The sequence below is a fragment of the Alternaria metachromatica genome (genome assembly GCF_023757995.1).
Source record: "Alternaria metachromatica strain BMP 0045 chromosome Unknown scaffold_14, whole genome shotgun sequence".
Classification (NCBI taxonomy): domain Eukaryota; kingdom Fungi; phylum Ascomycota; class Dothideomycetes; order Pleosporales; family Pleosporaceae; genus Alternaria; species Alternaria metachromatica.
This window is the reverse complement of record NW_026055505.1, coordinates 438,181-465,732: the sequence shown is the minus strand read 5'-3', so window position 1 is coordinate 465,732 and position 27,552 is coordinate 438,181. Positions and strand designations below refer to the sequence as shown.

General features: G+C 52.9%; 12 protein-coding genes across 12 annotated transcripts; 6 read left to right on the top strand and 6 right to left on the bottom strand.

Moving 5' to 3' along the window:
- Nucleotides 1-180: 180 nt before the first annotated feature.
- On the top strand, nucleotides 181-2,741 carry J4E83_006467 (uncharacterized protein; the record flags this gene model as incomplete). The annotated part of the gene is made up of 2 exons (XM_049333379.1): nucleotides 181-1,424; nucleotides 1,478-2,741. 2 exons carry the CDS (start codon nucleotides 181-183, stop codon nucleotides 2,739-2,741), a joined length of 2,508 nt encoding a protein of 835 aa, XP_049187555.1.
- Nucleotides 2,742-4,041: 1,300 nt separating this feature from the next.
- On the top strand, nucleotides 4,042-5,370 carry J4E83_006466 (uncharacterized protein; the record flags this gene model as incomplete). Its single annotated transcript, XM_049333378.1, has 1 exon — nucleotides 4,042-5,370. The coding sequence occupies one exon, from the start codon at nucleotides 4,042-4,044 to the stop codon at nucleotides 5,368-5,370; it is 1,329 nt and encodes a 442-aa protein (XP_049187554.1).
- Nucleotides 5,371-6,118: 748 nt separating this feature from the next.
- J4E83_006465 (uncharacterized protein) lies at nucleotides 6,119-6,871 on the bottom strand (the record flags this gene model as incomplete). Its single annotated transcript, XM_049333377.1, has 1 exon — nucleotides 6,119-6,871. The coding sequence occupies one exon, from the start codon at nucleotides 6,869-6,871 to the stop codon at nucleotides 6,119-6,121; it is 753 nt and encodes a 250-aa protein (XP_049187553.1).
- Nucleotides 6,872-7,433: 562 nt separating this feature from the next.
- On the top strand, nucleotides 7,434-9,689 carry J4E83_006464 (uncharacterized protein; the record flags this gene model as incomplete). The annotated part of the gene is made up of 1 exon (XM_049333376.1): nucleotides 7,434-9,689. The coding sequence occupies one exon, from the start codon at nucleotides 7,434-7,436 to the stop codon at nucleotides 9,687-9,689; it is 2,256 nt and encodes a 751-aa protein (XP_049187552.1).
- Nucleotides 9,690-10,276: 587 nt separating this feature from the next.
- J4E83_006463 (uncharacterized protein) lies at nucleotides 10,277-11,610 on the top strand (the record flags this gene model as incomplete). The annotated part of the gene is made up of 4 exons (XM_049333375.1): nucleotides 10,277-10,384; nucleotides 10,437-10,667; nucleotides 10,718-11,015; nucleotides 11,072-11,610. 4 exons carry the CDS (start codon nucleotides 10,277-10,279, stop codon nucleotides 11,608-11,610), a joined length of 1,176 nt encoding a protein of 391 aa, XP_049187551.1.
- Nucleotides 11,611-11,772: 162 nt separating this feature from the next.
- Nucleotides 11,773-13,504, bottom strand: J4E83_006462 (uncharacterized protein; the record flags this gene model as incomplete). The annotated part of the gene is made up of 5 exons (XM_049333374.1): nucleotides 11,773-11,920; nucleotides 11,971-12,650; nucleotides 12,702-13,139; nucleotides 13,193-13,411; nucleotides 13,460-13,504. The coding sequence occupies 5 exons, from the start codon at nucleotides 13,502-13,504 to the stop codon at nucleotides 11,773-11,775; spliced, it is 1,530 nt and encodes a 509-aa protein (XP_049187550.1).
- A 1,494-nt stretch (nucleotides 13,505-14,998) lies between these two features.
- On the top strand, nucleotides 14,999-17,337 carry J4E83_006461 (uncharacterized protein; the record flags this gene model as incomplete). The annotated part of the gene is made up of 5 exons (XM_049333373.1): nucleotides 14,999-15,319; nucleotides 15,371-15,786; nucleotides 15,875-16,245; nucleotides 16,296-16,345; nucleotides 16,405-17,337. 5 exons carry the CDS (start codon nucleotides 14,999-15,001, stop codon nucleotides 17,335-17,337), a joined length of 2,091 nt encoding a protein of 696 aa, XP_049187549.1.
- A 151-nt stretch (nucleotides 17,338-17,488) lies between these two features.
- On the bottom strand, nucleotides 17,489-18,681 carry J4E83_006460 (uncharacterized protein; the record flags this gene model as incomplete). The annotated part of the gene is made up of 2 exons (XM_049333372.1): nucleotides 17,489-18,389; nucleotides 18,461-18,681. 2 exons carry the CDS (start codon nucleotides 18,679-18,681, stop codon nucleotides 17,489-17,491), a joined length of 1,122 nt encoding a protein of 373 aa, XP_049187548.1.
- A 383-nt stretch (nucleotides 18,682-19,064) lies between these two features.
- J4E83_006459 (uncharacterized protein) lies at nucleotides 19,065-22,092 on the bottom strand (the record flags this gene model as incomplete). Its single annotated transcript, XM_049333371.1, has 2 exons — nucleotides 19,065-21,757; nucleotides 21,807-22,092. 2 exons carry the CDS (start codon nucleotides 22,090-22,092, stop codon nucleotides 19,065-19,067), a joined length of 2,979 nt encoding a protein of 992 aa, XP_049187547.1.
- A 540-nt stretch (nucleotides 22,093-22,632) lies between these two features.
- On the top strand, nucleotides 22,633-23,967 carry J4E83_006458 (uncharacterized protein; the record flags this gene model as incomplete). The annotated part of the gene is made up of 2 exons (XM_049333370.1): nucleotides 22,633-22,666; nucleotides 22,787-23,967. The coding sequence occupies 2 exons, from the start codon at nucleotides 22,633-22,635 to the stop codon at nucleotides 23,965-23,967; spliced, it is 1,215 nt and encodes a 404-aa protein (XP_049187546.1).
- Nucleotides 23,968-24,486: 519 nt separating this feature from the next.
- Nucleotides 24,487-25,003, bottom strand: J4E83_006457 (uncharacterized protein; the record flags this gene model as incomplete). The annotated part of the gene is made up of 2 exons (XM_049333369.1): nucleotides 24,487-24,934; nucleotides 24,990-25,003. 2 exons carry the CDS (start codon nucleotides 25,001-25,003, stop codon nucleotides 24,487-24,489), a joined length of 462 nt encoding a protein of 153 aa, XP_049187545.1.
- Nucleotides 25,004-25,539: 536 nt separating this feature from the next.
- Nucleotides 25,540-26,297, bottom strand: J4E83_006456 (uncharacterized protein; the record flags this gene model as incomplete). The annotated part of the gene is made up of 2 exons (XM_049333368.1): nucleotides 25,540-26,197; nucleotides 26,254-26,297. The coding sequence occupies 2 exons, from the start codon at nucleotides 26,295-26,297 to the stop codon at nucleotides 25,540-25,542; spliced, it is 702 nt and encodes a 233-aa protein (XP_049187544.1).
- Nucleotides 26,298-27,552: the final 1,255 nt, after the last annotated feature.

Here is a 27,552-nt window from a genome sequence, read left to right as displayed (position 1 = left end):
TCTATGACTATATTACTCTTCACCCCTATAGCTCATATCCGTATATCTCTGCATATTGTTACCGTCTCGTTTCTTTGGACCTCTCGTACGTTCGGCTGCAAGCAACAAATCGGGCTTCAGCGCACGCACCCAATATACCCGGATTGATACCTAAGGCTTACTCTCTAGACTGGGAACATCATGGCGGCGCCTCCTCCGTCCATATCGAAGTACCGAGGGGCACGCCCCGCCGCGCTCTCCATCATAGGATCTATATCATCACGCCCATCTACACAAGCTACACAATCCACACACGAGCTCAGATGGCACGCTCGCACCAACTCGGAAGAGCGCAGCTTGATCTCTGATATCCTACAAGATCTGGCTGACAACTGCGAGACTGCGTTCGACCGAGCAACCGACCAAGCACGGTTAGGCACAGCCTCGTATATCTCTTACAACGCACAAGGACAAGACCTCGCCCAAGATCTCGCCCAGTCACAACCATACTCGCAGAGGCGGGATTGCGCTACCTCCTACACAACCAACAACCTACGAGAAGATCTACAAGAAATCCGACCTTACCTGCGGGCAAGCACTCTAATGGCACTAGAAGGGATATTGCGGCTGAATGAAGCCAACGAGGCTAATGCAGCCAACCCAGCTTTCCGCCGGAACACAATAAGACGGGTTTCAACATCCGAGGATGGCGATCACGTACCAGTCATAATGGACCCATACGACGATACAAATTACTCCAGTCCCACAAGCTTCAAGTTCGACGACGAGAGCATCATGGACGGACCTCTCAGCCCTGCAATGGGCAAATATCCAGACCGAAACTACCGCAGGAGTAATCTCCGGGATGCGCATTCGATGAGCGACGAACCTTTTGATGAGCCACCGACCGTTTACGACATCGAACGACAAAGAGGAGCACCCAAGGCGCCATCTCCATACCCATCCACTGCGAAGACGGCGATCATAATGCTCTCGTTGTACATCTCGATCTTCCTTGTCGCTCTTGACCGAACCATCATCGGACCAGCCATCCCCGCCATCACGAACGAGTTCAGCAGCATTGGCGACATCGGGTGGTACGGCAGCGCGTACATGCTTACAGCAGCCGGGTTCATCTTATTGTACGGTCGCATATACACTTTCTTTCCAACCAAACCGGTCTTCCTATCCGGCATCTTCTTATTCGAACTCGGAAGTATCATCTGCGGCGCTGCGCGGAACAGTAACATGCTCATCGTCGGGCGTGCGGTCGCGGGCCTGGGCAGTAGCGGCATCTTCACCGGCGCGATCCTGATCATGTTCAACACTGTGCCGCTGGCTAAGCGACCCATGCTGCAGGGTCTTTTCGGCGCATGCTTTGGCGTCGCAAGTGTGGCAGGTCCCTTGCTAGGCGGTGCCTTCACTAGCAGCAGCGCAACCTGGAGGTCAGTAACACTACTAACAAATCGCATATGAAACGCATACTGACATCATGTAGATGGTGCTTCTATATCAACCTCCCGCTCGGTGGTTTCACTCTCCTTGTAGTGTGCTTGCTGCTCAAGCTTGACGAGAAGAAGCCGCAACTCAAAACGTGGGGAGAGACGATACGACAACTTGATCCCCTCGGTACCGCATTGTTCCTTCCATCGATCACCTGTCTCTTGCTAGCGCTAGAGTGGGGCGCAGCCGACTACCCATGGACCTCACCGCGGATGGTCATACTTCTTGTTGCCTTCGCAATGCTGCTGATAGCGTTTGTGCTGTGGCAATACGTCACTAGGCATACCACCGCGACTTTGCCCGCACGCATCATCTTCCAGCGGAGCGTGACGTTCGGTAGTGCATCCCAGTTCTGTGTAGGCGCAACCATGCTCACAGTCTCCATCTACGTTCCTCTCTGGTTCCAGGCCATCAAAGGCGCATCTGCTATGCAGTCCGGTATCAACACCATTCCGCTCGTTCTTTCGGTCGTCTTCGGCTCGATCATGTCTGGAGCTCTGGTACAGCGCATCGGATACTACACTCCTTTCATGATCCTTGGCTCAGGCATGATGGCTATCGGAGCTGGTCTCATTACCACTTGGGAGATGACCACCGATAACGCCATGTGGATTGGAACGCAGATCGTTGTGGGCTTCGGCGTTGGCTGCACCATGCAACACCCCAACATTGCCGTGCAAACCATACTGCCCAAGGAGGATGTTCCAACCGGGACGGCAGTACTCTCGCTGTTCCAAACACTCGGTGGCGCAGTCTTCACAGCCGTCGGCCAGAATTTGTACATACACAAGTTCTCGTCTGGTCTGGAGCAAATCGGAGGTCTGGACCCTCAAAAGATCCTAGACGCAGGGGCCACCAACCTGACAGCCGGTGTCACTCCAGCCATCAAGGCCCTGATACTGGCAGCCTACAACGACTCGCTGGCACATGGGACGTTCTTTGCGGCACTTGTCATAGCTTGCCTTGCGATACCAGCTGCTGTAGGCATGGAGTGGCGAAGCGTCAAAGCAAAACCAGACACGTCCGTACAGCGACACGATGAGAAGCGGGATCAAAAGCCACAGCAGCCCCGTGGTATCCTGAAAGCTCCAGCCAATGGTGCAGGTCGGCAAGAAGGGAACCAGCCGGCGGTGGCGGAGCCGGCGCCAGCTTTGAAGAAGATGTTCCGCCAAAGCGGTCAATTTGCTTCATACTTGACAGCCACCATTAACCCCGACCTCCGTGATCAACTGGGCCCGGGGAAGCAAGTTCGCAGGTGACGAAGCTGGCTCTTCTTTCCCGGAATTAGATCTATGGATGAATGCGAGGTCCTTTAGCGTGTAATGATGATAGGGCGGATACCTTATCGCATCGTATCTCTGCCATTAATGCATAATGTATTAGCCATTAGTTCTCACTTCCCATCGTTGTCTGCTTGAAGTTTGTCGTCTTTTGCGCTGTTTCCAAGCGTCCCACGTGTTGTGAGGGGCGAAAATGCGCAAGCTTACAAGACGTTCCTTGATTTTCGCAAGGAAGCAGACTTCGGGGCCGTTCCGATTCGCAGCTCACCAAACAGGTAATGCGTAAGCGAAGCCACCAAGCCATGTCGCTGATCATCCCACGTCCAGGACGAGCAATCAAGCAAAGCCGAGATCTAGCGAAGCTTTATTAACCATATGCATGCTTGAGACCCACTTTTGCGATATCATTTCTGCTTGATTGAGATGATAGACGGTTGGGGTCGGTGTTGCTATCAGGCTCCGACGTGCATTTGCTCCGCCAACACAGGCGCGATTATCGCCTTGAAGCCGCCCTTCTCGCGGTGAAACCACACTTCGGTGGTTTTGGGGTCGGATAGGTGCGTCATCCGGGCCAGCTCCGAGATTGCGTGTAAACCATTGGTTGTTCGTAAACCTAAAGCTTGCTGACAACCACCACCAGGTCGTACTCAGGCAGGCAGTCTGCTGTGCAATCTGTAAGAACCGACAACAAGACTAGCGACGCGCATTATATGCCAATGGCGTTTCCAGACGTCTCATCTCGCCGCGCACGGTTCGTCAGCCCACGTATTCCACTCACAGCTGGCGCAAAGGTGGCCGTACTACACGTCAGATGCTCCAACGCAATTAGTGATCCGATCTCACAAAGGACCGAATGTAATGTCGATACCGGATCGCACTTCCCACGGTTCCCCACAGCTGTCGGGCGTCGTAGCATGGCCATACCACGTAGCTGGGTCGGTCTTAAGTAATGCTCAGCGTTGGGCTGGCCATCGTATAGCAGTTACGAGCCCCCATACAGATGGTGAGCTGACGCTGATAAGCTCTGGCACGGTGAGAATGAGCCGCAGCTGTACAATGCGGCTCATGTCGGACCTGTTGTTTCGGAGATCATAGAGGAGAGACGAATATGATCGACGCCGCATTTAGACATTGGTGCATGTCTGCATGGCGACGTCCATGGTGTTTTGTATAAGAGCCGATAGACCAGGACACCTTGAAACCCAGTTAACATTGGAAGGCTAATTGTCGCCACTGTTCAACCTTCTCTTCTACGATAAGAGGTGCAACATCTGGCACTATGGCTTCCCAACACGTTCACATCGTGCTCAGCGTAGCATGGCAAGACGCTGGAGACACGACACGTGCCATTGCGATGGCTATCGCGTTGCGGGACATGTGCCCGTCCAATATCAATCTGCGAATCGACTTCCTGTCCTGTGGCGCGCGGTTCGAATATCAAATCACGGACGCTGGCTTCAACATTGTCCCAGCTCAACCGCGCGTGAAGGGCATCTCCGTGGCGCACGACCTTGGATGGGACTGGCCTGAGTTCTTTGGTTCAGAAGAAATCGCAAAGTCATTCATCGACGGTCAACTTGCAGCGTTCAAGGAACTGAAGCCCGATATTGTGTTCCATGGCATGTGGGCTCCAGCGTCTATTGCTGCGCGACTCCTGGGTATCCGCACGATCAACTTCCTCCCGGTTCCGTTGCATCCTGGAGCCTTTGCTCACGGCCTGATTCGCGATCTTCCAGATATGATGCCACTGTTCACAAGGCTTCCACGACCAGTCCGACAGCGGATGGCATGGTGGGCCAGCGGCTTGATGGTGAACGCTCCTATATTCCGACAGAAGCGCCTGGGAGCTGCAGCGGCAGCCTGCGGATGGCCAGTCACGGGCCCCATCTCACTCTTCGACATGAACATGGCCGATCTCAACTTGGTCAACGACCACCCCATATTCCATCAAGAATATCTGCACCGCCTCCCAAAGAACATAGTCCTCACGGGTCCTTTGTACGCGCGAAACGACTCGAAGCTGGACGAAGAAATATCGGCACATCTAACAAAGGGTCCTGGTCCATCGATCCTAGTTACAATGGGCAGCTCTGGAACGGAAGATTTCTTGTTCGAAGCGATCAAGGCTCTACGGTTGAACCCTGACGACAACTGGAACGCAGTCGTGCTGGCTTCGAAATCCATCTGCGACATCGACAAGGCAATTGAGATCGCTGGCGGAGATGCGCGGCTTCTGGTGACTGATCGATTCATCCCAGCACCGGCTGCCAATGCGCTCGCCGACCTCATCGTCACGCATGGAGGTCAAGGGACTGTCCAATGCGCCTTGGCTGCAGGAAAGCCTATTGTCGGTGTCGCGCTGCAAGTCGAGCAGCAAACGAATCTTGACAACGCCATGAATGCTGGAGCAGGTATTCGCGTGCAGAAACAGTTCTGGAAGGCCAAGAACATTCGCAGCACGGTGTTGACGGTGCTCAAGGATCCTTCTTATGCAGCGAGCGCGCGGATGCTAGCGGAGACGTTGAACTCCATGGACGGCGCAAAGACGGCGGCAGAGGTGATGTGGAAGTTTATCGTCGAGGAACAGACGGAGAGGGTCAAAGTTTAGGTGTGACAAGCAAGCGTGTCATGGTGTCATGATGCTGGCGCCAGCGCGCTAGGTTCGACGGCTGAGAACGCGACGCTTTTGGTTGGCCAGATCGTTGTTGCTGACGCCGGGCCGTCCGCGGAGAGACATTTTCCATATCCTGGTGTACCTCAAAGATTCAAAATTCCTCTTCGTAGCAATGCAGCCCGTAGGAGTGCGACGGTGAGGGTCAAGAACGCGTTGTATCTCGGGTGGAGGAGAGGAGACACGTGAAGTGTGCCGATTGCCGTGACGCTAGCGGCTTGGCACGCTCATAGCTCTTTCCAAACATGCGGCCGCCCCTGGATGCTCTTCCCATCCTCTTTTCCAGCACCAACTCCCGCGCCTATACTATCTAGGTATCGAGGCCTCATGCAATCTTACAAATGCTGTAATATCCGAGTTATGGCCAATACCTAAAAGACCACGAGAGTTCCTCGCGCAGCCTTGCGTGTATCGCGGAAACCTTAGCTGTTCGCTGGAGTCGCAACATGCACACATATTGGTAGTTGTCGTGTTTTACATAGGGCTCGTCTAACACTACTGTTATACTGGAAGGCTTGCGATTTTCTTATCATGGTGAGATTTTGCTTCATTCGTGTGTTGAGGTCGTTGATATATCCTCTTCTTAACAGAAAACGGCAGCACAGGCTCGTCCATCAGCCAGCCACTCCCTCGGTTTCCAACATCACTCAGAGAACTCTTTAACGACCGTCTTATGTACCCGCAATCATTTGTTACATGCCGCAGAGCATGTCAACACAAGTCGGAGTTGCATGTCGACCTTTCTCTTTTCGCACTCGTTCGTTAACCATCGTCCCAGACCGCGTAGCGATATCCCCTTGTCAACCTCTTTACGTCTGCAGCCGTCGGGTTCAAATTCATCCAAAGTAACACAGCGGAGAGCAGTGCACAGAAGTAGCTTCTCCAATCTGTACTTCTGCACTACTTTGGCCGTGGAGTCTGCGATCGGCACCCCGTTCTTATGTTCGATTTGCGCTAACACACGCATAGAAAGTGCAAGATAGAGGCGCTGGAGCACTGGGAACTTGTCTATGCCACCGAGCACCGTCCTAATGTTGTTCATACCTCGTAATTCCAACGACCCCACGCTGCCAAAGGCGTCGTTAGCTGAGAGACAATCGGTGAGTCGATGTGCTTTACGATAGCCTCGGACTATGATGTGGGAGTTACGAAGGGCGACTGGTGTAATGTCTTTCCGGATCGCGGATGATACCCGGGAAATGTATGGTAGGCAGAAGTAAGGTTTGGAGAGCTGGGCTTCGACTTCGGCTTTGTCCTCAGCAATATTGCCGAACATCATTACGTTTCGTTTGAGTGCAGTCGCAAGCACAGCTTCGTACACCATGTCTCTTAGCTCTCTCGGAAGTTTGCCAAGATCTCCAAGCCCATTGGCGGGTGCTTTGGTGGGTGCATGAGCATTCTTGCCGTCGGACGTGAGGGTCGTGTCGAGATTACCCATGGTCTTGGTTGAGTGGTGTTTTGCGACCGGAGTTTGCTGATTCTACGCGGTCTCGTAATAGGATATAACCAGTAAGCATAGGGAGTTATATAGTCACGCCAAGGGGGTAGGAGGTCAGCGCTGTTGGCTTCGCTATGCTTGTCGCAATTACTGGGGTTACTGAGGGAAACAAGAAGGATGGTTTGCTGCCTAAACACCATGATCGAGGTAGAAAAGCCGACCGTGCACTCCAAATTCACTCGACGGAGTATCCCTGGAGGTCTAGCCCGAGTATTATATCTTGGCTAACTCGACTATGCAGGATAGAGACTTCGACGAAGACCCTTTCTCATCTCCATCGCCTGCCCAACATCCGATGGAACAAGCTGCACCTACTCGATCTCGCCGAGCGCAATCCACCCCCGGTTATTCATTGCCTGCACCGCCTCCAGCGACCCCTAGCGACTCTTTCGAGGCGACCCATACTCTAGAAAGCAGCCCACTCTCTCATATGACCCCTCTACCGGCCTCTGGTCTGTGGCAATGGACAGCCCAAATGGAAGGTCGACTCACGTCTCTACCAATGTTACCGTTCACAACCCGAGGATTTCGCAACCCCGATGCGGTTCCGGCTTTCCATCGCTTTGAGACAACCATCTCAGCAAATCTCTCCTTCGGCATTCGATTCATGTGCGACGACTACGAACATTCAGGGGTAAGCTTCGGTTTAGCTGCGCTGCAGATCCTACTCACACAGCTCACTGGTACCGACGACTTCGTGATCGGCCTGGGTCGAGCTTTGAAGGGCAGGGGCGATACTATGCCAGTTCGTTTCAAGGGCGACTCGCAACACACCTCCAACCAACTCTTGGAGCAGACCAAGGCGACCGTGGGCGTGTCTAGACGGTATCTTCATGTACCAGTCAAGAACTTGTTATCCGAGTTGAACATTTCGAAGCAGACACTTTTCCACCAAGTTACCTTCGACTGGATTGCTAGTGCGTATCCTATCTCTCCGACTACCGATATGTACTTCGAGCATGCTCAAGACCTCGTCTTGATTGTACGCGAAAACCTCGACCGCAATCTCGTCGTATTCGTTGGCCTGGACGAGAAGACGTATGACAAAGAACATGCTGAAGTTGTGGCTGAGATGTACATCCAAGCAATGACGCAAATGGTCGCTCAAAGCCAAACTACTAGCATCATCGATATGGACCTTATACCCCAAGAAGAGCGTGAGCAAGGTATGGCGCACGGCGCCGGACCTGAGCACCAAGTCTCCTTCAGCAGCGTCCTCGAGAAGCTTCAGGAGATCGCAACAACGACTCCCGATCGTGTCGCTGTAAAGGACGAACAATACCAAAAGATTACCTACGTCAACCTCATACGTCGCGCGGTCGCCATGTCTTCCGATTTGAAGAAGCACGAAGTCGGTCGTGGTACTCCTGTGTGCGTGCTTGGTCCACCAACCATCGATCTTCTTTGTAGTATCATCGCGATATGGTGCGCTGGCGGAGTCTACGTTCCGATAGATTACCACCTGTCCGTTGATGACAACCTTCCTATCGCTAAGAACTCCGACACTATGTTTTGCATCGTCAGCACGCCAGACCTAGTTGATTACGCACTAAAACTCCAACTTGGTACCGTGTTCTACTGCGGCGATATGATCTTCACGAAAGGTTTCGACAACATCGAGGAGCCGCTGCCAGACGATCTTGCTGTGGGACTGCATCTTCCGTCGTCCGATGGTCTGCCAAAAGGCGTCGTTTTGACACACGAGAATTTGAAGGTGCTTGTGGCTTCCACTGCTTACTACTTCGAGGACGAGAAGCCGATCGTACTGCAGCACAGCAACTGGACGTCGGAGATGTCGCTCTTCCAGATCTTGTTCGCCCTAACGTCAGGAGGCACACTCTTCCTAGCCGCAGACTCATCTCCCGCCAATGTGACCAAAGTCATGGTGCACCAGAAGATCACCACTACTATTGCTACACCATCCGACTACTCACTTTGGTTCCAACATCCTCGTCACATGCTCAAGGATTGCAAATCTTGGAAACTCGCGTTGAGTGGCGGAGAGAACATCTCATCGAGCGTTATTCGCAACTTCACTGAGCTTCAACTCAACAACCTGGAGCTTGCAAGCTTTTACGGAGCGACTGAGACGACAATCGCTTCCTCCATGAGCTTTGTCGACTACAAGGCGTACGCGGGCAACAAAGAAGGCCAGCTCATCCCTGTGGGAACCGCGTTGCCGAACAACCACATCTGGGTAGGCGACCATCTGGGCAGACCACTTCCTGTAGCTTGGACTGGTGATATCTGGGTCGCTGGTCCGGGTGTTGGGCCATGCTACTTTGGCTCAAAGGCCGACGACCATCGTTTCCAGAAACATCCTGGAACTGGTGTGAAGTGTTTTCGGACAGGGGACTGGGGGTTCATCAACGATACTGGTGTACTTTTCGTTACCTCGCGACGCTTGGACGAGTCAACCGCGCAAGTAGACGGCTTTCACATCGAGTTAGGAGATGTCTCGCGGACAATTGTTGACCAGGCCAAAGGGAGAGTGGTGGAAGGAGTCGTGGTTCTTCACAGTAATGAGGAGCAGGAAGAACCACAGATTCTGGCTGCTGTTGTCATGACCGGGACAATCAACGCTGCATCGCGCCGGTATCTGCTGAAGTTGCTTCGCGGCCTCAATCTTCCCGCTTACATGCGTCCGACCCGCGCCGTGATCTGGAAGCAGCTGCCACGCACGTCTGGAGGAAAGATTGATCGTCGCGTCGTGATGGCAACTGCGATACCAGATACCGACATTATCCGGGTCATGTAACCGATGAGCCTTTTCCGTGAGTGAGTCATAAGGACGTTGGGGTTCTATGCAAGCGTTGGATATTCTGGATGTGTGGAAGAAAGCTGTGATCCATAGAGGCATGTATCTAGAAACCTCAACACCTTTGTATCGTTAGCCAGAGAAGCAATGTGACGTGTGTTTCGAAAAACGAGGGGCTAAAGTGAGAACAACATGCCCCTCCTCTCCTCCAGAGCCCCCATCACCCCTCCATCTTCGCCTCACGCGACCCATTGCGGCTCGCGCCGCATATTGCATGCCGTAAAGAATGCATCCGTGACCAGAACACAGCCCGCCAGCTCACGAGCTTCTGTATGCTTCCGGTGACTTCCAACACCAAGGCAGCGTATGAGCCCAACTCCCCCACATGCCCAGCCAATCAGAACCTGCCATCTTTCGCACCGGCGGCGTCACCGTACTTTGGGCCATGCAGATGCAAAACAACTAGCTAGCGCTGCGCGGGAGCCCAAAACAACGCGTCTTCTTAAATGTTAGGATCCCCAGATTTTTCTGTCGTTTAGTAATTTTCCTGCCTTTTGGTGCTTGCGTGACGCCTGCCAGTTCTGAAGATGGCGGAATTAGTTGTTGCGGGCCCGCCTGCCCCACCTCCGATGACGTTTCGCGATCGGTTGTCGCAGTTTAGGATTCTTGAGGAGAAGAGGTGCGAGCTTATTGAGGTATACTGCTGATGGCGTCCTGGGTACCATCATGGTTTTGACGATGGAGTAGGAACTCCTGGACAAGCTCGAAAAGACAGAAGCACGCCTCGCACAGTGTGAACTCGACCTCGGCTCCGAACAAAATGTCAGGCGGACGTTGCAAGCGGAAATCGCAGATGTCACGCGGACGATGCAAGGGCAGCTGTCAGAGTCCAAGGCGAAAGAAGAGGCTCTAGTGCAGTCGCAGTCCAAACGGCCGTTCGTTATGGTGCTCATAGATGCCGATGCCGAAGGCTTCCTGGTATGTGTTGTAGTATACTTCTAGTCGTGCATCTTAGCTGACCGTCCCAGTTCCAAGACAAATACATAACACGAAAGGCTCAAGGCGGCGAAGCATTAGCAGACGAACTGAACATACGGATAAGGGAATACTTGCGGGAGCTGTACGAAGATGCTGACTCACTCGACATCATCGTTCGCATATATGCCAACTTGGAGGGTATGGCCAACTACCTTGTACGACTTGAGAAGGTTCGGAACTTGGGTCAGCTACGAGCCTTCTCGACTGGCTTCTGCGGTAGGATAACGAGCTTCGACTGGATCGACACTGGAGTCGGCAAGGAAGGCGGAGCAGGAAGAAAAGTGCGAGGTATGTATCCACGCATGCTCGAGGTGGAAGGTCGCGAAGTCTCTAACATGACACAGAAAACTTGTCGTTTTTCGCATCGAACACGCACCTACGGCACACGATAGTCGCATGCTCGCCCGTCGACCTACCCGCTTCTCTCCTCACCTCCATACCACTCGAGAAGCTGACGCTGATTGAATCTCTCCCGCTACCTTCTTCGCTTACAACACTACCTCTGAAAACCGCCAAGTTCCCCTCTCTCTTCCCTCCTCCGCCACCCACCAAGAACGCAAAGCCCAGTCGAGAGCGCGGCCGAAACGAGCGAGGACTAAGCGAAACCGATGTGAGAAGAGGAGACAGGGACATGCGAAGAGGAGATGAGAGAGGTGGAGGACCACAACTGCAGCTCATGGAGCAAGAGCATGAGGGAGGCGGCTCAACGTGGCTGGTCATACAACCCGAGAGGAGCAAGAGCCAGGCTGTGAGTGGAAGAGACAGAGACAGGGACAGGAGGAGGGCTCCAAGCGAAGACGATACCAGCAGCTTGAGTATCAGCATCGGGCCAGACAACACTGTTAGCGTTGACAGTGGGAGGCGGCGGAGATTGATGGGTTAGTCTCGCTTTGGCGTGCAGAATCTGGGATCTCTGCTGCGAGGGGAAGCTGTCACGTCGCGTACTATTTGATGAGTTTGATAGCATGGCATAGCATAGCGTAGCGGCATATATTCGTGATCTTCATCGTACGCTGGCATAGTGGCAGGCAGTACAACCCAAAATTTACAGCGTTTGTCGAAAGCCTTCCTGGCCCTCCAGAATCCTCTCTCCGCGATCAGCCTGGCGATTAGCTCGTGAGTAGACCCAGAAGTTCTTCAGCACATGTAGTATGCTCAGGACTTGGGTCGCGATAACTACAGCCATGGCGGGTCTATACAAGTCAGCTTCATATCCCCATACATCATGATGCAGGGTACTTACATGTACTTCGGCGCATCCTGTTGTCGAAAGATGTTCGACGCTGCGATACCCCCACAAGCTCCTCCTCCAATCAACAGCGCACTAGCAACACTCCTCTTCATCTGACCCACGATGTTGTTGTGCATATAGCTTAATATGCTCGGCACGTTCGCGTTCGCACCACTGACGCCTAGAAAGACTCCGGCATACCGTGCGCGAGCGTTGCTGAGAAAAGCCATCATGCATACACCCAGAACAGCCCATGCGCAGTTGAACACGATAATTGCACCGCGCATTCTGTATTTATCGGCGACCCATGCCGTACCAAACATCCATGCCGCAGCCAGGACGTATGGCGGGAAAGAAAGGATCTGACTCATGGCGACAGAGTAACCCATGTCGTTGCGGAGGATGATTGGCAGGAAGTATCCCCAGCTGTATGCGACGACGTTGTTGAGGAAGTAGAGCCACGCAAACTCCCAGATCTTCCAGTCGCGGAGATGTTTGGCGATGGTTGAACGGGTGAGTTTATCGGCGACGGCATCGCCACGGTCGCGTTGGATGCGGGCTAGAACTATGTTGGCTTCCGCGGGGGTCAAAAAAGGGCGTTTCGTGATCGGGCTGGGTTGGCTGGCTTTGTCAGGAAAGTCTATTATGGTTAGGTAGCCCATGAAGCCTAGTAGAACGGTGATTGCGCCCTCCTAGGATATGTCAGTAGTTGATGTAGGTAGGTAGACAAGGGCTTAACTTACGATTGCGAAGATCCATTGCCATCCGTTCAGCCCTCCTAGGCCTCGCATCTCGCTCAGTCCCCAAGCCAGGATGTTTGAGAAACCACTTGCAAGGAGCGCTAGTAGGTAGAACCCACTGAATCTCTTTTGCACTTCAAACCTCACATACCAACAGCTCAGCAGAAAGACACAGCCAGGATAATAGCCAGCTTCGAGCACACCCAGTATAACTCGGCATCCTAGTGCTTGTGTCCAGTCGTTAGTAAAGCCCATGCCGATCGTCACAGCACCCCAGCAAACGACCAAAGATGGTAGCCATACGGCAGGGCCGAGTTTTCGAATGATTATGTTTGCCGGAAACTGGAAGATTATGTATGGTATGAAGAAGATCATCGTGAGTATCGAGTAGCGTGAACCGATGGAGAGACCCAGGTCCTCGTCCATGCCTGCGATACGCGCCTGGAATATGAGTCAGCATGTGATTCGCAACGATGGCTGAGAGTATGCAGTACGTTTGGAAGGTTAACGCGGTCGATGAGTGCGAAAGCATAGATGACAGCTAGGGTTGGCAAGAGCCTGAGATCTATCTTTCGAATGATGCGACGTGTTTCCTTATCATCCTTTTCGATAGGTGACGATGCCGGTCCCGAGGAGTCATTCGCTGAGACTACAATATCGTCGAGATTGACACGGTCGTCTCTACCGCCATAGCTTTTCTCGTCGAACGAGATCTTCTGTCGTCAGCGCATCGTTCCAGGAGGGCTTGGATGAACACTGACATGCTCCTTCCGCTCGGCTTCAAGATCCTTCTCTTTGAACGACATGATTTCTCGTGGCAGGCTCACTGAAACACCGTGCCCTGCACACACACGCTCAACCTTCTTATCGTTGCATCCCCTCCAATTCTCCAATGATAGATCCCCGCCAAACGTCTCCCGAATCGCGGGGTGCAGCGCACATCTTTACTCAATCCGGCTATGACAGGTCGTTTGTTGGAGTAAGAGTTCGCTTCGCGGGCTTAGCTTCATGCATTGTTACCTACGAAATCCGCTTCAGCAGCGGAGTGGAGGCTTGGCTGTTGAGATGTTCGGGTTAATGAAGTTGGTGAATGACGTGTGTTGACTCGACTTTGCGATGTCAGCGTCGGCAAAGGGAAGGATGCAAGCTTGAACGACGCGCTCGCTTATTTGCCAGGTTCCCTGGGGTTCCCTAGATGATGTCTGCACCTGTTGTAGCGATCTAATGGTTTGCGCCATAGTCAAAAGCGTGCCGTCCGTTGATAGGGAGTGATAGCTGCGGTGGGCAATCGTGAGGCACGGCGCCTCTGTGATGCGGCTTTCGTATCGCGATCATCGATAGAACAGTTGCGTATTCATCGAAGGGGAGTAGAGTACATGCAGGTGGAAGGCGGAGAGCAATGCGACGTCGACGGGATTGATGATGGATGTTGACCACGTGACTGTACCCAACTAGGACTAGCTCATCGCGAATCTTCCACGCTAAACTTCAGCGCGTTCCTCCAGCTGGCATCGAAGCCACACTGTTCCATCAAACACAGCGATGCCCGCCTTCTCAGATGATAGTATCGCAAAGAACCGATGCTCGAATTGAACCTCAAAACACCCTTCCGTCTACATCGCAATTGCTCTTAGTTCAGATGGTCGGATGCCGAACGTATGCGCGTCCACATGGAGCACCCACTCATCGAAGATCATCGCTGCTGGCTTACTGACAACGAAGCAATTCTACTTGAAATCTCGCTCCTCCGAAAGTTCTCTATAGATCGTTCTATAACTTCTTACGCTAGCTCTCTGGGTGCAACTCATACGTCGCCAATACCGCGCCATATTGACGTGTTGTGCTCGATCGCTTCGACCATCTTCCCAGTTCTTGTTCACGGTGCAGCTGCGTGTTTGGGGACGAGCTTGACCCATCGCTAATGCGTCATTTCTTTGCCAGAACGGAGTAAAAGACTCGGAAAAACAAGTAAAAGCATAACCAACACTAACCGAGGATATGGTACTGATCGAGCAATATCCAACATCCAACATCCAACACCCAATGTCGTACGAACAGTCACCGAACGCCAACGTAGCTTGAGCCAAGCTCTACGTATTCTCGTGCGCCGCGAAAGACCATGGTGCGAACATGGATTCCCTTTCGACCGCGAAATGCCTCAAACCTGATGTCAAGGGTCAATGCATCGATGGCTGCGTTTGCTTCGATCACGTGCAGCCTATGCAAACGCACAGCGACGCGGGATTAGAGTCGCTCCATCTGCGTGCATTTTACTCACGACCTCATCATACCATTCCGCAATGGCTTCCAATCGCGCTCGAGTGCCTGACCAGGCTTCTCCAATTCATCGTCTGGCAATTAAGCCTCTCTTTGACAGCCTCCCACCTCGCGACAAGCTCTACGCTCACTATCTCTCGCAAGCAGCCTGGCATGGAGCGCGCATCATTCTGCGCCAGACCTCTTCAGAATCGGAAGACATCTTCGACTTCATCATAAGGGCCTATCGTGCCTGCGAGGGCGATTGGAGCCAGTTCGAGGGAGTATGCGCGGTGACCGACGACGAAGTCAAGACTTTTTTGAGCTATGCCGGGCTCTTCCTGTACAATCTCGGAAACTTCTATGTAAGCGCCAGCAGTTGTGAGAGAAGATGAGATTATGTGCTGACTGCATAGGGTGAGGGTGGTCAGAAGTTTGTGCCTGATCTTAGCAAAGAGTCTCTGGAGAAGATCGTGGGATGCGTGGGCATGACAGAACCTGCTGCTGAAAACCTTGTCGAGGCTATGACCGCAGTACACCCGCAGGGTCTTGGATATCCGAGCGATACTGCGGTGTCGAGCTACTACCTGGGCGACCGCATTACGCGTACAGAGATCAAAGAAATCCAGCTGACCATGCAGGAAAAGGGCTATGAGCCTGAGAATACGAGGGTGCGGAAGAGAACGGAACATGGAAGCGCTGTCTATGAAGTTCTCCGGGCCTCGTATGATTTAGGCAGTCACGATCTTACTGCAGTAGAACGCCTTGGCGGCTCGGAAGTTACATTGATGAAAGGAGATCATCGGAACCAAGTGTCTAATATTGGCCACTAGTAAGTCTATTTCATTTTTGATATCTGAATCATAGATGACAGCATCAAGATTTCCGGGCCTGACATCAAGACTAACGAACTACCACAGCCTCGGTCGCGCCAGCATGTACGCACAGAACGACAACCAGGTGAAGACGCTTGAACGCTACATCTACAGCCTCGTAACCGGATGTCTCGGAGCATATCGACAAGGCCAGGAAACCTGGGTCAAAGACGTCGCCCCATCGATCGAACACATCCTCGGCTTCGTAGAATGCTATCGCGACCCCCATGGCGTACGAGCGGAATGGGAAGGCGTGGTATGTATCGCGGATCCAGAGGAAACAAAGAAAATGGAAGCCTTTGTGTCTAGTGCGGGGAAGTTTTGCACCCTCCTTCCCCGGGCAACGGTGGAGAACGAGGGCAAGGGCTTATTCGAGAAGGATGTGGTTTTCATACCCCAGTGTGCTATTGTGCATGGTAAGTGCCAGTGTTGTTTACACAGACTCATGCTAACGCTGATGATGTAGCTCTTACAGTCTGCTGCCCGTATGTTTGGGAAGCGTCAAATCTCCCAAACGTAAGTCCCTCCGGTCAACTCTACCTTCTTGGTTTATTTACTCATTCATTATTGTGCAGTACAACGACATCCGCGAAAAGCACGGCTCAAAGAACATCATTATTGCGAACCGGATGTCAGCAAACCGCAACTCCCCCGGCGCATCCATCTACCTTCACGCCTCAGACCGCGACCTCTACCGCCAAAACCTCCATACCATCCGCTTCGTCGCAACAGTCATCCATGAACTCCTCGGCCACGGCACGGGAAAACTCCTCAGCGAAACAGCCCCCGGTATCTTCAACTTCGACGCTACGAACCCGCCTATCAGCCCCTTGACGGGCAGAAATGTGGAGTCATGGTACCGCCCAAACGAAACATATTCCAGCATATTCGAAGACATTGCGCAATCGGTTGAGGAATGCCGGGCTATCCTCATGTCAGCGTATCTCATCGATAACAAAGAAATACTCGGCATCTTCGGATACAACGAAGGTAGTGTCCTGACGGCTGATAACCTGGTCTTTCTTTTTTATCTACACCTCGGCGTCGAAGGTCTGCGCTCTCTAGAACACTACAACCCCGATGACAAGAAGTGGACCCAAGCCCACAGCCAAGGCTACTTCGCCATCTTCAAACAGCTCCTTATCGAAGGCGATGGCGTCATAACCGTCCACCACGACGCAAACACGTCCAACCTACATGTTACCGTCGACCGTAGCAAGATCTTATCGCACGGCAAACCAGCTTTGGGACGCATGATGTGTAACCTGCACATTTGGCGGTGCACAGCGGATGTCGAGGCGTGCCGACCGTTTTATGAGAGCCTGACGAATGTAGAAGGGGTTTATGAGGTCTGGAGGCAGGTAGTGGCGACAAGGCCGGAGCGGAGGATGAAGTTTGTGCAGGGAAATACCTCTCTTGTGTATACGGTGGAGGGGGGAGCCGAGTGCAAGGAGTATGAGGAGAGCGACGAGGGAATTATTCAGTCTTGGGCTGATAGAGAAGTTTGATGAGGTTGGTTGCGGAGGATTGTTTGGGATAGGAGGGTGTGCGATTCTAGAGTTGGCTGTATCATGACAGCACATCAGAATGGCTATGAGTTTCTCATACATTCAGAGCTAATCCATGCCCCGCTCTTCACTGTCGTCGACGACGCAGCCATCATTCCGTCTTAATGTACTTCCCGACATTCTCACGCTTCAGGTACAATGTCGCTTGCCAAGAAGGAATACGACATACATCCGCCATATCCCACTTCTCCGTCATGATATGCAAACGCCTTGTAGGTGGGTCAGGGTGGCTTTGGTGCTCGACCCACCAGGTCACCTCATCTTTGGAGGTCTTGATGTGAGAGGGAATGTCTTCGCAGAAGAAGCCCGCTGGCCCTTCCTCCTTGTTCATGATGTCTACGATGAGCGAGCGAATAGGCAACTGAGGTAGGCCATGTGCCAGTACGAGGGTGTATTGGTCGACTTTGAGGAGGGCCTCGCATTTGTCCATGAAGCTTATCTGTACGCCCACGTAGTTTGCGAATGCTGTCATACCGTTCCGGTCTTGTTGTGTGTAATCTGGGTCATGGAAAATAATCGGGGCTGGAGCATCGCCCCTGTTTTTGAAGGACCTATTCAGCATCCTGGTTGTTTCGAAAGCGAGGAAAGTACGGTACTTGTTCAGTCTCGGGTCGGTCCGACAGAGTCTATCTGGGTCGTCCTCGCCATTATCGGTGTCGAACAGCGCGCCGAGACCGAAGCAGACGACCTGGTCGACATTTCCAGCTGGAGATGTGAGGCTCCACGCATGTGCTAGGCCGTTTTCGTATCCTTTCCGAAGTTCGCTCTTCGTCCATATCTCGTATGAATGTCTCAAATTCTTCGTTCGCGGAAGTGATGGGGGTAGGCTGCGAAGGGAAAGAGGACGAATGTACATAAAAATCTTCGCGTGAACCATGGTTGTCAAGCAGGGACGGCGATGTGGCTCCAATTCTTCCCATGGCGGCAGATCGAGCTCAGAAGCAACTTCGAGGTATGTCCAGAAGCAAATCTCGTCCGTCCCGTCGTATAGACTATGCGATCAACTAGTTAGCCAAGACCATTGCTTTCGCTGGGCTTACACCTCCAGACTTGATGCACTTACAGTTCGGGGTATGTGTAAAATAGATTCATACCGCGATTCTCTAGCCCGCTTGCCCCCTTCAGAACACATGTATCATCCTTGTGCTTCAGCGAGGCGAACTGCTCGACGTTGTACTTGATGACTTCTCTTGTATACAGAGGCTGATATTCCGGGTTTTTGTGGAACTGATCTACTGCTTGGCAAAGTCTTCCAACAGTGTTGGCTTCGTTTGTTGTTGACATGGCTGACGCCGTGCTGGTATATAACGCTTAGTCAAGTTCCGAGTGGTGTGTCGCTGCTGGATGCAAACTTATCCTGGAGTGGTCGTGAGCGCGTGTCAACATCGGCAAGCTTTTATACTTCACCATGACTGTTCCTTCTAGACATGCTGACCCCGAGTACGCGTGAGTCGAGGTATCTGACTCCGGCGATCAAGCTGTTCATGCTTGCGATGGGGCGCTACTGTACTGTGTAAGCAGTCAGTATCATGTTCATCGAGAAGATGTTGTTGATGGCTGTCGTGCGCGATGAGTCTTCAGTGGCAGGGTCTGTGTGTTGGCACGGTCGTGCGCTATGGGCTTGTGCGCCGTGGTCAGGTATGACACATAGGTTCGGGCGTTAACATTCATTTCTTCCACTTCTTCCAAGCGTCTACGAACCCGACCTCCTCCGCCGCCTCATCGCGACCGCCCAAGCCACTAGCTACCTCGCCCAAACCGCCCAAATCAACAAGCGGCACCATACTAGGCCGGCCATGCGCGCACATGAACGGGAAGACACATCCCGCCAGGTTCTTCACCAAAGCCTTACAATCATCGCTACTAAGCTCATCATTGAACATGATAGCTGACCGACATGCGCGCGAGTTGATGAGATCGATGAGGCCAGGTGGGCAGGTGGCTAGACGTCTTACCCAATCGGCGGGGTCGTTTGTTGATGAGTTAGGTAGTACGGACAGATGGGGAAGATGTGGATCTTCGGCGTACTTCCACACCGTTGAGCGGAGAAAGGATATCAAAACCTTGGGGTCGGCTTTGCATCGTTCGGATACACCAGTGGGAAGAGCTGTCACGGACAAGACATACTTCTCCTTGTCGGTGGTGCTGGAACGAGATGCAGACGCTGTTGTCTGGAGGACATCGTAGAGGATACCCCATGCTGCAAAACGCGCGGCATGCGTTGTGAAGTGTGTTCGTTCCTGCGGAGAGATTGCGACTTGCGTTGGTTTATCCAGAACGACGGAGGCTACCTGCGCCTGGTGCCCAAGCTTAGACTGGTATCCTGTTTGCTCATGTTCCGGGTGGCAAAGTTGGCTTAGGAGCGACTCGACCTGCACACGCTCATCTGCTGCATGCTGATCAATCAACACGAGAAGACCCGCGCATGCAGATTCTACTCGCTGTGAATCTCGCATCTTGACAAGGATGAACTTTTTGTCGACCTGCGCAATGACTTGCGCGTCTTGCAGCCCTTCTTTTGACAGTCTACTAGAGCCGTTTGTTGTAGTCTGGTTGAAAGCCTTGTCGATATCAATACGATAACAACCATGTCTGGAATGATGGTGTCCGTGGCCGGCCTCATCTTCGTGCAACACAGCTTGTTGTACACGCTTCTCACTTGGCTTGAAGACTGGGTTCTCCCACGTGTCTAGTACATCGTCAAGCCAGGGTGTCTTGCCAGCCACAGCCGTCGCAGCCCGTGTCGGTAATCGCATTGACTTATTCGATGCGTTCTGGGATATCGAATTCGAGAGTATAGCTGAGTCGGTACTTGGTCGCGTGCGAGCGTCAGGGACCACGCAGCCTGTTCTAGCGTTTAGTAGATGCGTCTTCTTAGTCGTTGGATCAGTCCACAAGATGGTATCGTCGTTCTCCTTGTCATCGGTTTGCAGAGTCTCTGCAGGCATCGAAACTTCGTCGCGCTGTTCCTGTCCGCTCAAAGCACCTTGAGGTAGCGGCGCTACGTCGAAGTGGGCGAAAGCTTCGGGTTTCGCGCCACGTGAAATATCGAATCCGGTGTTGTATTTCGGCGCGTTTAGAGTGCTGCTGAAGAACTCGGGCTTTCCACTCTTGATCCGCGACCACTCTGCAAAAGCCCCAGAGCGAGACCTGTCGACCAACTCACGTGACGATAACCTTTCTGGACGTTTCCTCTTGAGAGACTGTGACGAAGTTGAGCTTTGCTGTGGTGTTGCCGAGCGCACTCTTGTATCGTGTACTCGGAAAGCCATGTTAGTTGTACTGCTATCCGTGAATGGCGTATTGACAGCAGCGTCCTCAGCAGCGCTAGAAGCAGTACCAGGTCGTTCGCGTTTCTTACGAGGATGCTGGGGTCTAAAGTGATGGACCGACAACCATTGAGTTACCATTGCATCCAGGACCTCCATCACGTTCTGTAGGTTCGCTTCATCTCCGATGAACTGATCTTCGGAAACGCTTCTCCTGCGAGCCTCCTTCAACGAGATGCGAAGGTGAAACATGGGATATCTGTCGACGTCTTTGCGTGCTTTAAGCTGCCTGTTTGTATAGCCATCCTGCTTGAAGCGTTTGTCTGTCTGCCGTCGAAATCTCTCTTGTTCATCAATGTCGGCATCTTCCTCGATAGTACCAAAGCTGGACAATGCGAAGAGGCGATTAACTGCGTCGAAAAGTTCATTGTGGCCGGCCTCCGCTGAAAGCGGTCGTATGCCCAGGGAGATGAACTGAACATGCTTGCTGGGTGCTGGAGTGAGTGATATAGCGCCCTTGATCGAGATGGCAGATGTGGAAGCCGACGCTGGTACCCACGACGCCCACTCATCGACGGTGATGTAGTTGGCCTGGGTCAATACGTTGAGGATTGATGAGAGCTGTGCCGATCGTGGCTTCGCAATCTCACTTTCTTTTCTCTTCGTGGCTGCTTCCACGCCGGATATGCTGAGACTGAGCACCACCCTGTTGTCACCGTCCCGTATTCGAATAGCGACCGGACGCTGCCAACTGAGCAAGAGACTCGTTACGCCCCTCTTCAACCCATCCCAGAGTCTGTCGTGTTCGGCTCTTTGCTGAGAGATTATCGACCGTTGCTTCACGCGCACGGGCATACTGCCGAACAAGTTCCGCACGGTGACGCGGGTGCCATGCTTGCCTGATATCTCGTGATGCGCCGACGCCGGAAGTTGCCTCTCCATGACCTTGGATTGGTGGAACGTTATCGCGTTATGTGAGCGGTGTTGGTAGTGGTGCGAGGAGATGGTCAGGAGTGACATAGCAGCGAGTGACGCGAGGAAGGTGCCATTGCGGCCAAGGAGAGGTTCGGTCGCATGGTACTTGGACGTGCCTGTCGCCGTCAATTCTCTATCTAGATGGCTTCCGGCGTGCACACATACAGTAGAGCTTGCCCAGGCCTCCTTCTTCGCGAAACTCGAGGGGAGATACGCCGAGACCGTCATCTTCGACCGAGCATCCGCCGCGCGCGAAGTCAATCGCGGCTTCTACCTTGGTCGCTTTCGCATCCAAGGAATTCTTCAGGAGCTCCAGCACAACTCCCGTAAGCGAGACAATTGCCGTCGACGACTTGATTTGGGCGATCACCTCGGCGGGCAGGGGCAGTATAGTTCGCGTGGGAGCATTGGGGATAGTATGTTTGGCGCCAATGGACGTGTTTCGGGTCATGACGTAGTGGTAGGTCTGGCGGGCGCCCCCTCAGCCCTCGATGTTTGATGACCCGTGTTTGATCATGTTAAGGGGTCGCGCCGTGATCAGTGTTGAGTTTGGGTGGGCGATAACATGGAGATCTACAGAACATACGCAATCGTGTGTCGTGAAGGGAACATGGCGGCTTAGCGCGGCGGGCGGCAGGTGCGCTGGGGAAAAGGGTCAGGGTCCAGCCGGAGATATGAGCAGGAGCGACCAGCAGCTCTTCGCTCTTTCCCCATCAGCGCAACCTCCCGGCCCCAACCGCGTAACTCAGACTGCCTCAATCGCCTCGGATTACTGATAGCAGCGATACGACTTGCTGTCTCGCCATTCGATAATTGCGCCCGACCGCCTGCGCTGGCTTTCACGACGCACACCGCGCTACCGACAGCCGCGTCCCCATTACTCCAGTAGATTCGACGTGGGATCGTCAGACTAAACGTGGCATCCCGCGCCTAAGTAGCCCAACGACCTCCTTCACTCACCACCGGCACTCTATATTTGGCAGCCGGCATAATGGCTACGGCCGAAGCTGCATCGAGACCCCATGGTACGGTGAACTAGTCTTGCACAGCCATTGTCTCAGACAACTACCCAAATTATATCCTCCCTACGCCACGCCCACTCTCTCCTCACCAAATAATGCTCACCATGCTAACGCGATACAAAGACCGACATGCGCGCAAGCGACCCTTTGCGGGTTGGATGAAGCGCCTGGCCAATCTCAAGCCCTCATCCTCCGACGCCCCAGGCAAGAAGGGCAACACCGTCAAGAAAGGCGCTCCAAAGAACAACCCCTATCCTGAGTCTGGCTACATCAACACCAACATACCGCCCGCCGACAACTCGTCCGTCACGACCCCGGCCACATTACGATCGCACGACAGCTATACGTCCATAGAGGAGCCCGCGGCCGGACAGCGACAGGCGATAGACAAGAGCAACAAGTCCACCGCCCCCACGGTAGCCACAGTCCCAGAGACAGTACACTCGTCAAGGTCAAAGGCGGAGACAGGCGGCAGCAACTTTGTCAACGGCGGCAGCACTTTCTCGTCCCCGCACGGCTCAGAGCACTCTCTCACCACCACCCTGACCACCATACAATCGACCGCGCCCTCGAATATCCTCAACCTCGGCCAAGCGCAACCCCAGAACAATGCGACAACCACAAGCACCACGCCTGTGCACTTCTCGCACCAGTTCCCCACCTCCCCGCCGCCGTCAGCCATACCGCCGCATCTGGCGCCCCAGCAGCCGCAGCAGCAGCAGCCCAACTCATATCAGGGCGCCACCGCGAACAACATCCTCACCGATAACGCGTCCATCCTCACACTCGCCTCCTCCTCGAAGCGCCGCCGTCGCAACTCCGTAGATACCAATGCCTCGATGCGCGCACTAGCCCCGTCGTCGCATTACGGCGGCAGTCGCGAATCGCTGCCCCTCAGCGTACTATCAGCGAACCCCGACGCCATATACTCGCCCTCCGGCAGGCCAAGCAACGTCAGCGCCTTCGTAAACGCCGAGCGCGCGAGTGTCTACTCAGCGTCTGGCGTCACAGCCCCAGTCCTGCCCAGCGAACGCAACAGCTACTACGCGACCAAGCAAGCCGATGGACTCAGCGTGCGCAGCGGACTCCTTGGCCACGGCCGCACTGATAGTATCAGCAGCATGCGCGCCACGCCCACCAGCCCGCTCGCCAGCCCCCGCGAAAACCCCATGGGTCCCGCCCGCATCAGCCGGAAGAGCTCAGAGTGGAAAGACGCGAGGGAAGCAAGCGACGAGGATGAGGCGCCAGCGAGCCCGATCGTTGAGGAACATGAGGATAAACCGACACCGAACGCTCAGACCTGAGTCAGTCCCACTGAAGCACGTGCACGAGTACAAAGTTATGATAACCGAGATACCAACATTGGCGTTGATGGGGTTAGGATTGGCGGGTGGGCTGTGTCACGATATTCGGATTAATAGGGCAGTACGGAATACGGTTACTGGTACTGGTGACTCTTGGACGATAGGAGGGTGGCGTTAGTATGGGGTTGGGCTGGATGGGTGGGTGGGTTTGTGGTATTTTGGCTTCTTCATCTTATACCCTAGTATCGAATGGAGCTTTTTTTCCTTGTTCAGTCTTCCGGAAATCTCTCCCTCTCTTGATTCTGACACCACTCCCGTTCTGCCTCCGTCGGGTGAACATGATACTCGCATTCCTTCATATCCCCAATCTTCATAGGATTCTCTCTGAAATGTATGGATCTCAGCATAGCCCTAAACAAGAAGTCCTTGCGTAGGCTCGCAAACAGCTCTTTCTCCTCTTCCCAACCCCGCTTCCAATACACACACTGCAGGTTGACCATCATGGCTAGCAAAGGCGTATCATCCGCTAGATTCTCGAACGCGTAATCGACCATCTCCCAGGTCAACCCAAGGCCAACCGGGATTGAGGACATTCCAGTCAACAAACGTATTGTGCGCTCGCTCATAGAAATCGTATGCGAGGAACCGGTCGCCGAAGACGCATGCTTTGAGGAGCAGGAAAGCGGCCGTTGTGGACTCGCCTGATACGCATTGTGGCATACCGGTCATGGTTGAGAGATCGTCGAAGTTCTCGGGCACTTTGGATGTGTATAGCCAGTTCACGAAGAGTTTGAAGACGCCTACATCCACGTCTTCTAGTACGACTCCGTCGGTAGAGTCTTTCCATCGACCATTATAGGCTGTGCGGAAGTACTCTGATTTGCTGCAGAGGAGGGATTCGTGGATGCGGAAAATGGTTTTTGAGGGCCCGATAGCGATGGCGACGACCTCTCCCTGGCTGGCTTCGCTGGTGTACGTTAGCTGCTAGGTCTGTAGTTTTCTTGCGCCCTGTAAGCACATACATGATGCGGGTCATTTTTGAGGATCGTTCTGGATTGGGGTGGTACGTTGTTGGGTTGTTGAGAGATGTAGGTGGTGAGAGGAGCTGGAGAACAAATAACCCCACTAACATGTATCTCAGTACTATATTTGCGGTGAAGCCGAATAGTTCCTCTGTGAGAGAAGTGACGCAGCTTTACCTGCTCGCGCCTTCCGAATCGGAAGTAACGCTAGTCCATATCTCATAGACGTTTCTGCAGCATGCGACTTCACTCCAATGACGTAGAAGAGGATAAACAAGGGGACATGTTTCAGACAACTGAGCTAAGTCCTGAGCTGCATTCGAAGTATGTTACAGGGTCTGTATGTACTAGGTAGACATTGCCCCGGTTATTACGTCATCTTCCCTCCTACGTTTGCACATGCATCTCGCTCTTTCTTCAACACTTCTCCTTGACACCCTTATCTCTTTTTCTATCGCTAACACGGCTTCCTTTCCTCATAGGAACTGTAGAGGTGGTAGCCGCTTCAGATACAATTGGAGATGTCAGAGTCCAAGCGTGGACCTGTGCGTCATTCGCCAATCTCTCCAGTCTTTTCCTGCATGTAGAAGTCTCCTGGTTTCATCTTCCACTCGTCTTTTTCGCTCCAAACGCGGAGCTCAGCCTGCCTGATCATGACCTGGATGAGGAATTCTTTCGGCAGGCTGATCCGCATTTGCTCCTCCTTTTCGTCGTCACCAGAGGCGTCCCACAACCGGCTCTGTACTTCGACCAGCATCTTCAAGAGTAGGCTGTCATCTGGTAGGTTTTCGTAAGCGAATATGATGTCCTTGTATGCTACACCACACGCAAATCGTGCAGAATGATCAACAAAGTGATTATGAGAGACACGCTCAAAGTCTGTGGCAAGGAAGCGATTCCCAAACGCGCATGCTTTGAGCAAGATGTCATCATGGCTATAATTTGCACGTTTTCCGTCTACATTGGCGATTTTTCCCAAGTCTAGAGTCTTTTCCGGTACTTGCTGTGTGTATAGCCAGTGAACGAAGACGTTGAACACCGGGACTTCGACGTCCTCCAGTGTCACACCCTCGTCCGCCTCTTTCCATCGCCCGTTGTAGGCGACTCGAAAATACTCGGAGTGGTGGCAGATGATGTCCTTGTGAAGGTTGTAGCGCTTCTTCTCGGGGCCGACGAAGATGGTGACGATTTCGCCTGTTGTAGCGATACTATCTAATGTGTTAGTAACTGCGATAGATCCAGCCGTGCGGAGTGAACTACTTACCCGAGCACAGGTGCAGCTTGAGATTCTTGCGGGTTTTCCGTCATGGCGCTTTCGAATTGGGGTACTCGTGGTGGTGTAGAGACAGAAGAAAGGTCGAGTGAGAGGAAGAGGTGGTGCAGACTACTTGCGCATTAGTCGAACTTCGGAAGTGAAGGTGAGTCTGTAGCGAACACTAATACAGAAATTGTCCTAGCGTATCTCTTATGCTCTCATTTCCTAGAAAACCGTAAGCAGGCTTCAGGAATACCTTGTGTGAAGTGAATTATCTTCGAGAGGTTATGATGTAACGTGTAGAGCTTCGAGTAGATTGCGGTGGTGTTAGGTGTGTTCACAGTGCAGCGATATGGATACATACGTTTCTAGATGATTAAAACGAGGCTGTAAGAAGACTTAAGTATATCCTGGGTGTGATGAGGTTGTTGATTCCGTCGTGAGAGAGGTCGATGTAGACGTCTCGCACTGGTCGATTTCAGAGAACATGCATCCCGTATCTACCTCTTGAACCCGTCCTTTGAGAACATATAGAGCTATGCTGGTGTGATTCCGATACCAGTCGATGTTTGGGTGACATACATACCATATCTACCCCCAAAACCTCCCCATACCGTTCTAAAGTGCGGTCCGACACTGCCCTATTTCAAGTGATATACACCCGATACATGCCCCCCGAACCACCTTGTATGATGCTACAGTACCATTCTAACCTCCTCTCAAATTCTTCAACTTCCTTCCATCTGGTAAAAGATGGGATGAAAGACATAGTGGGCTGTGCGGTGAAGAGTCAAATGTGACTAACATGGCGAAGAGTCAACACCACGCAGCCACCACACAGTCACAACACTGTAGGTGACTGTTATACGTATGAATCACCGTATGAATATGTCTGGTATAAGAGTGGAGGGGAGTGGCATCTGGTTATCACCACGCACGCCTTTCTGTACGCTACCTCCCCATCCGAGACGATACCAGACGAACCGCTCTAGGAAGCCCCCCCTCATCGATTTCAGACCACGGTCTCTATCTCCCACTTAGCTGCAACTCATTCAGAGTACATGGTCGACAAATTGCAGTTCGGGTACCTCGTTCAACGTAGCAGGAACCTATTCGCTTCATGCATATCACCACACCACAGCTTTACGAAGACTATCAACGTTATACAGTCAGCCCAAGAGACATTTGAGAAATTCTTGAAGCAAGGACCTTGTCCGAAAATTGGCGTGATTGAAGGACTCCAAGAACTCGACCGTCTTTTGACAGCTTTTGGAGCAGCAGTCCCGCCCGCCCGAGACGACGAAACCT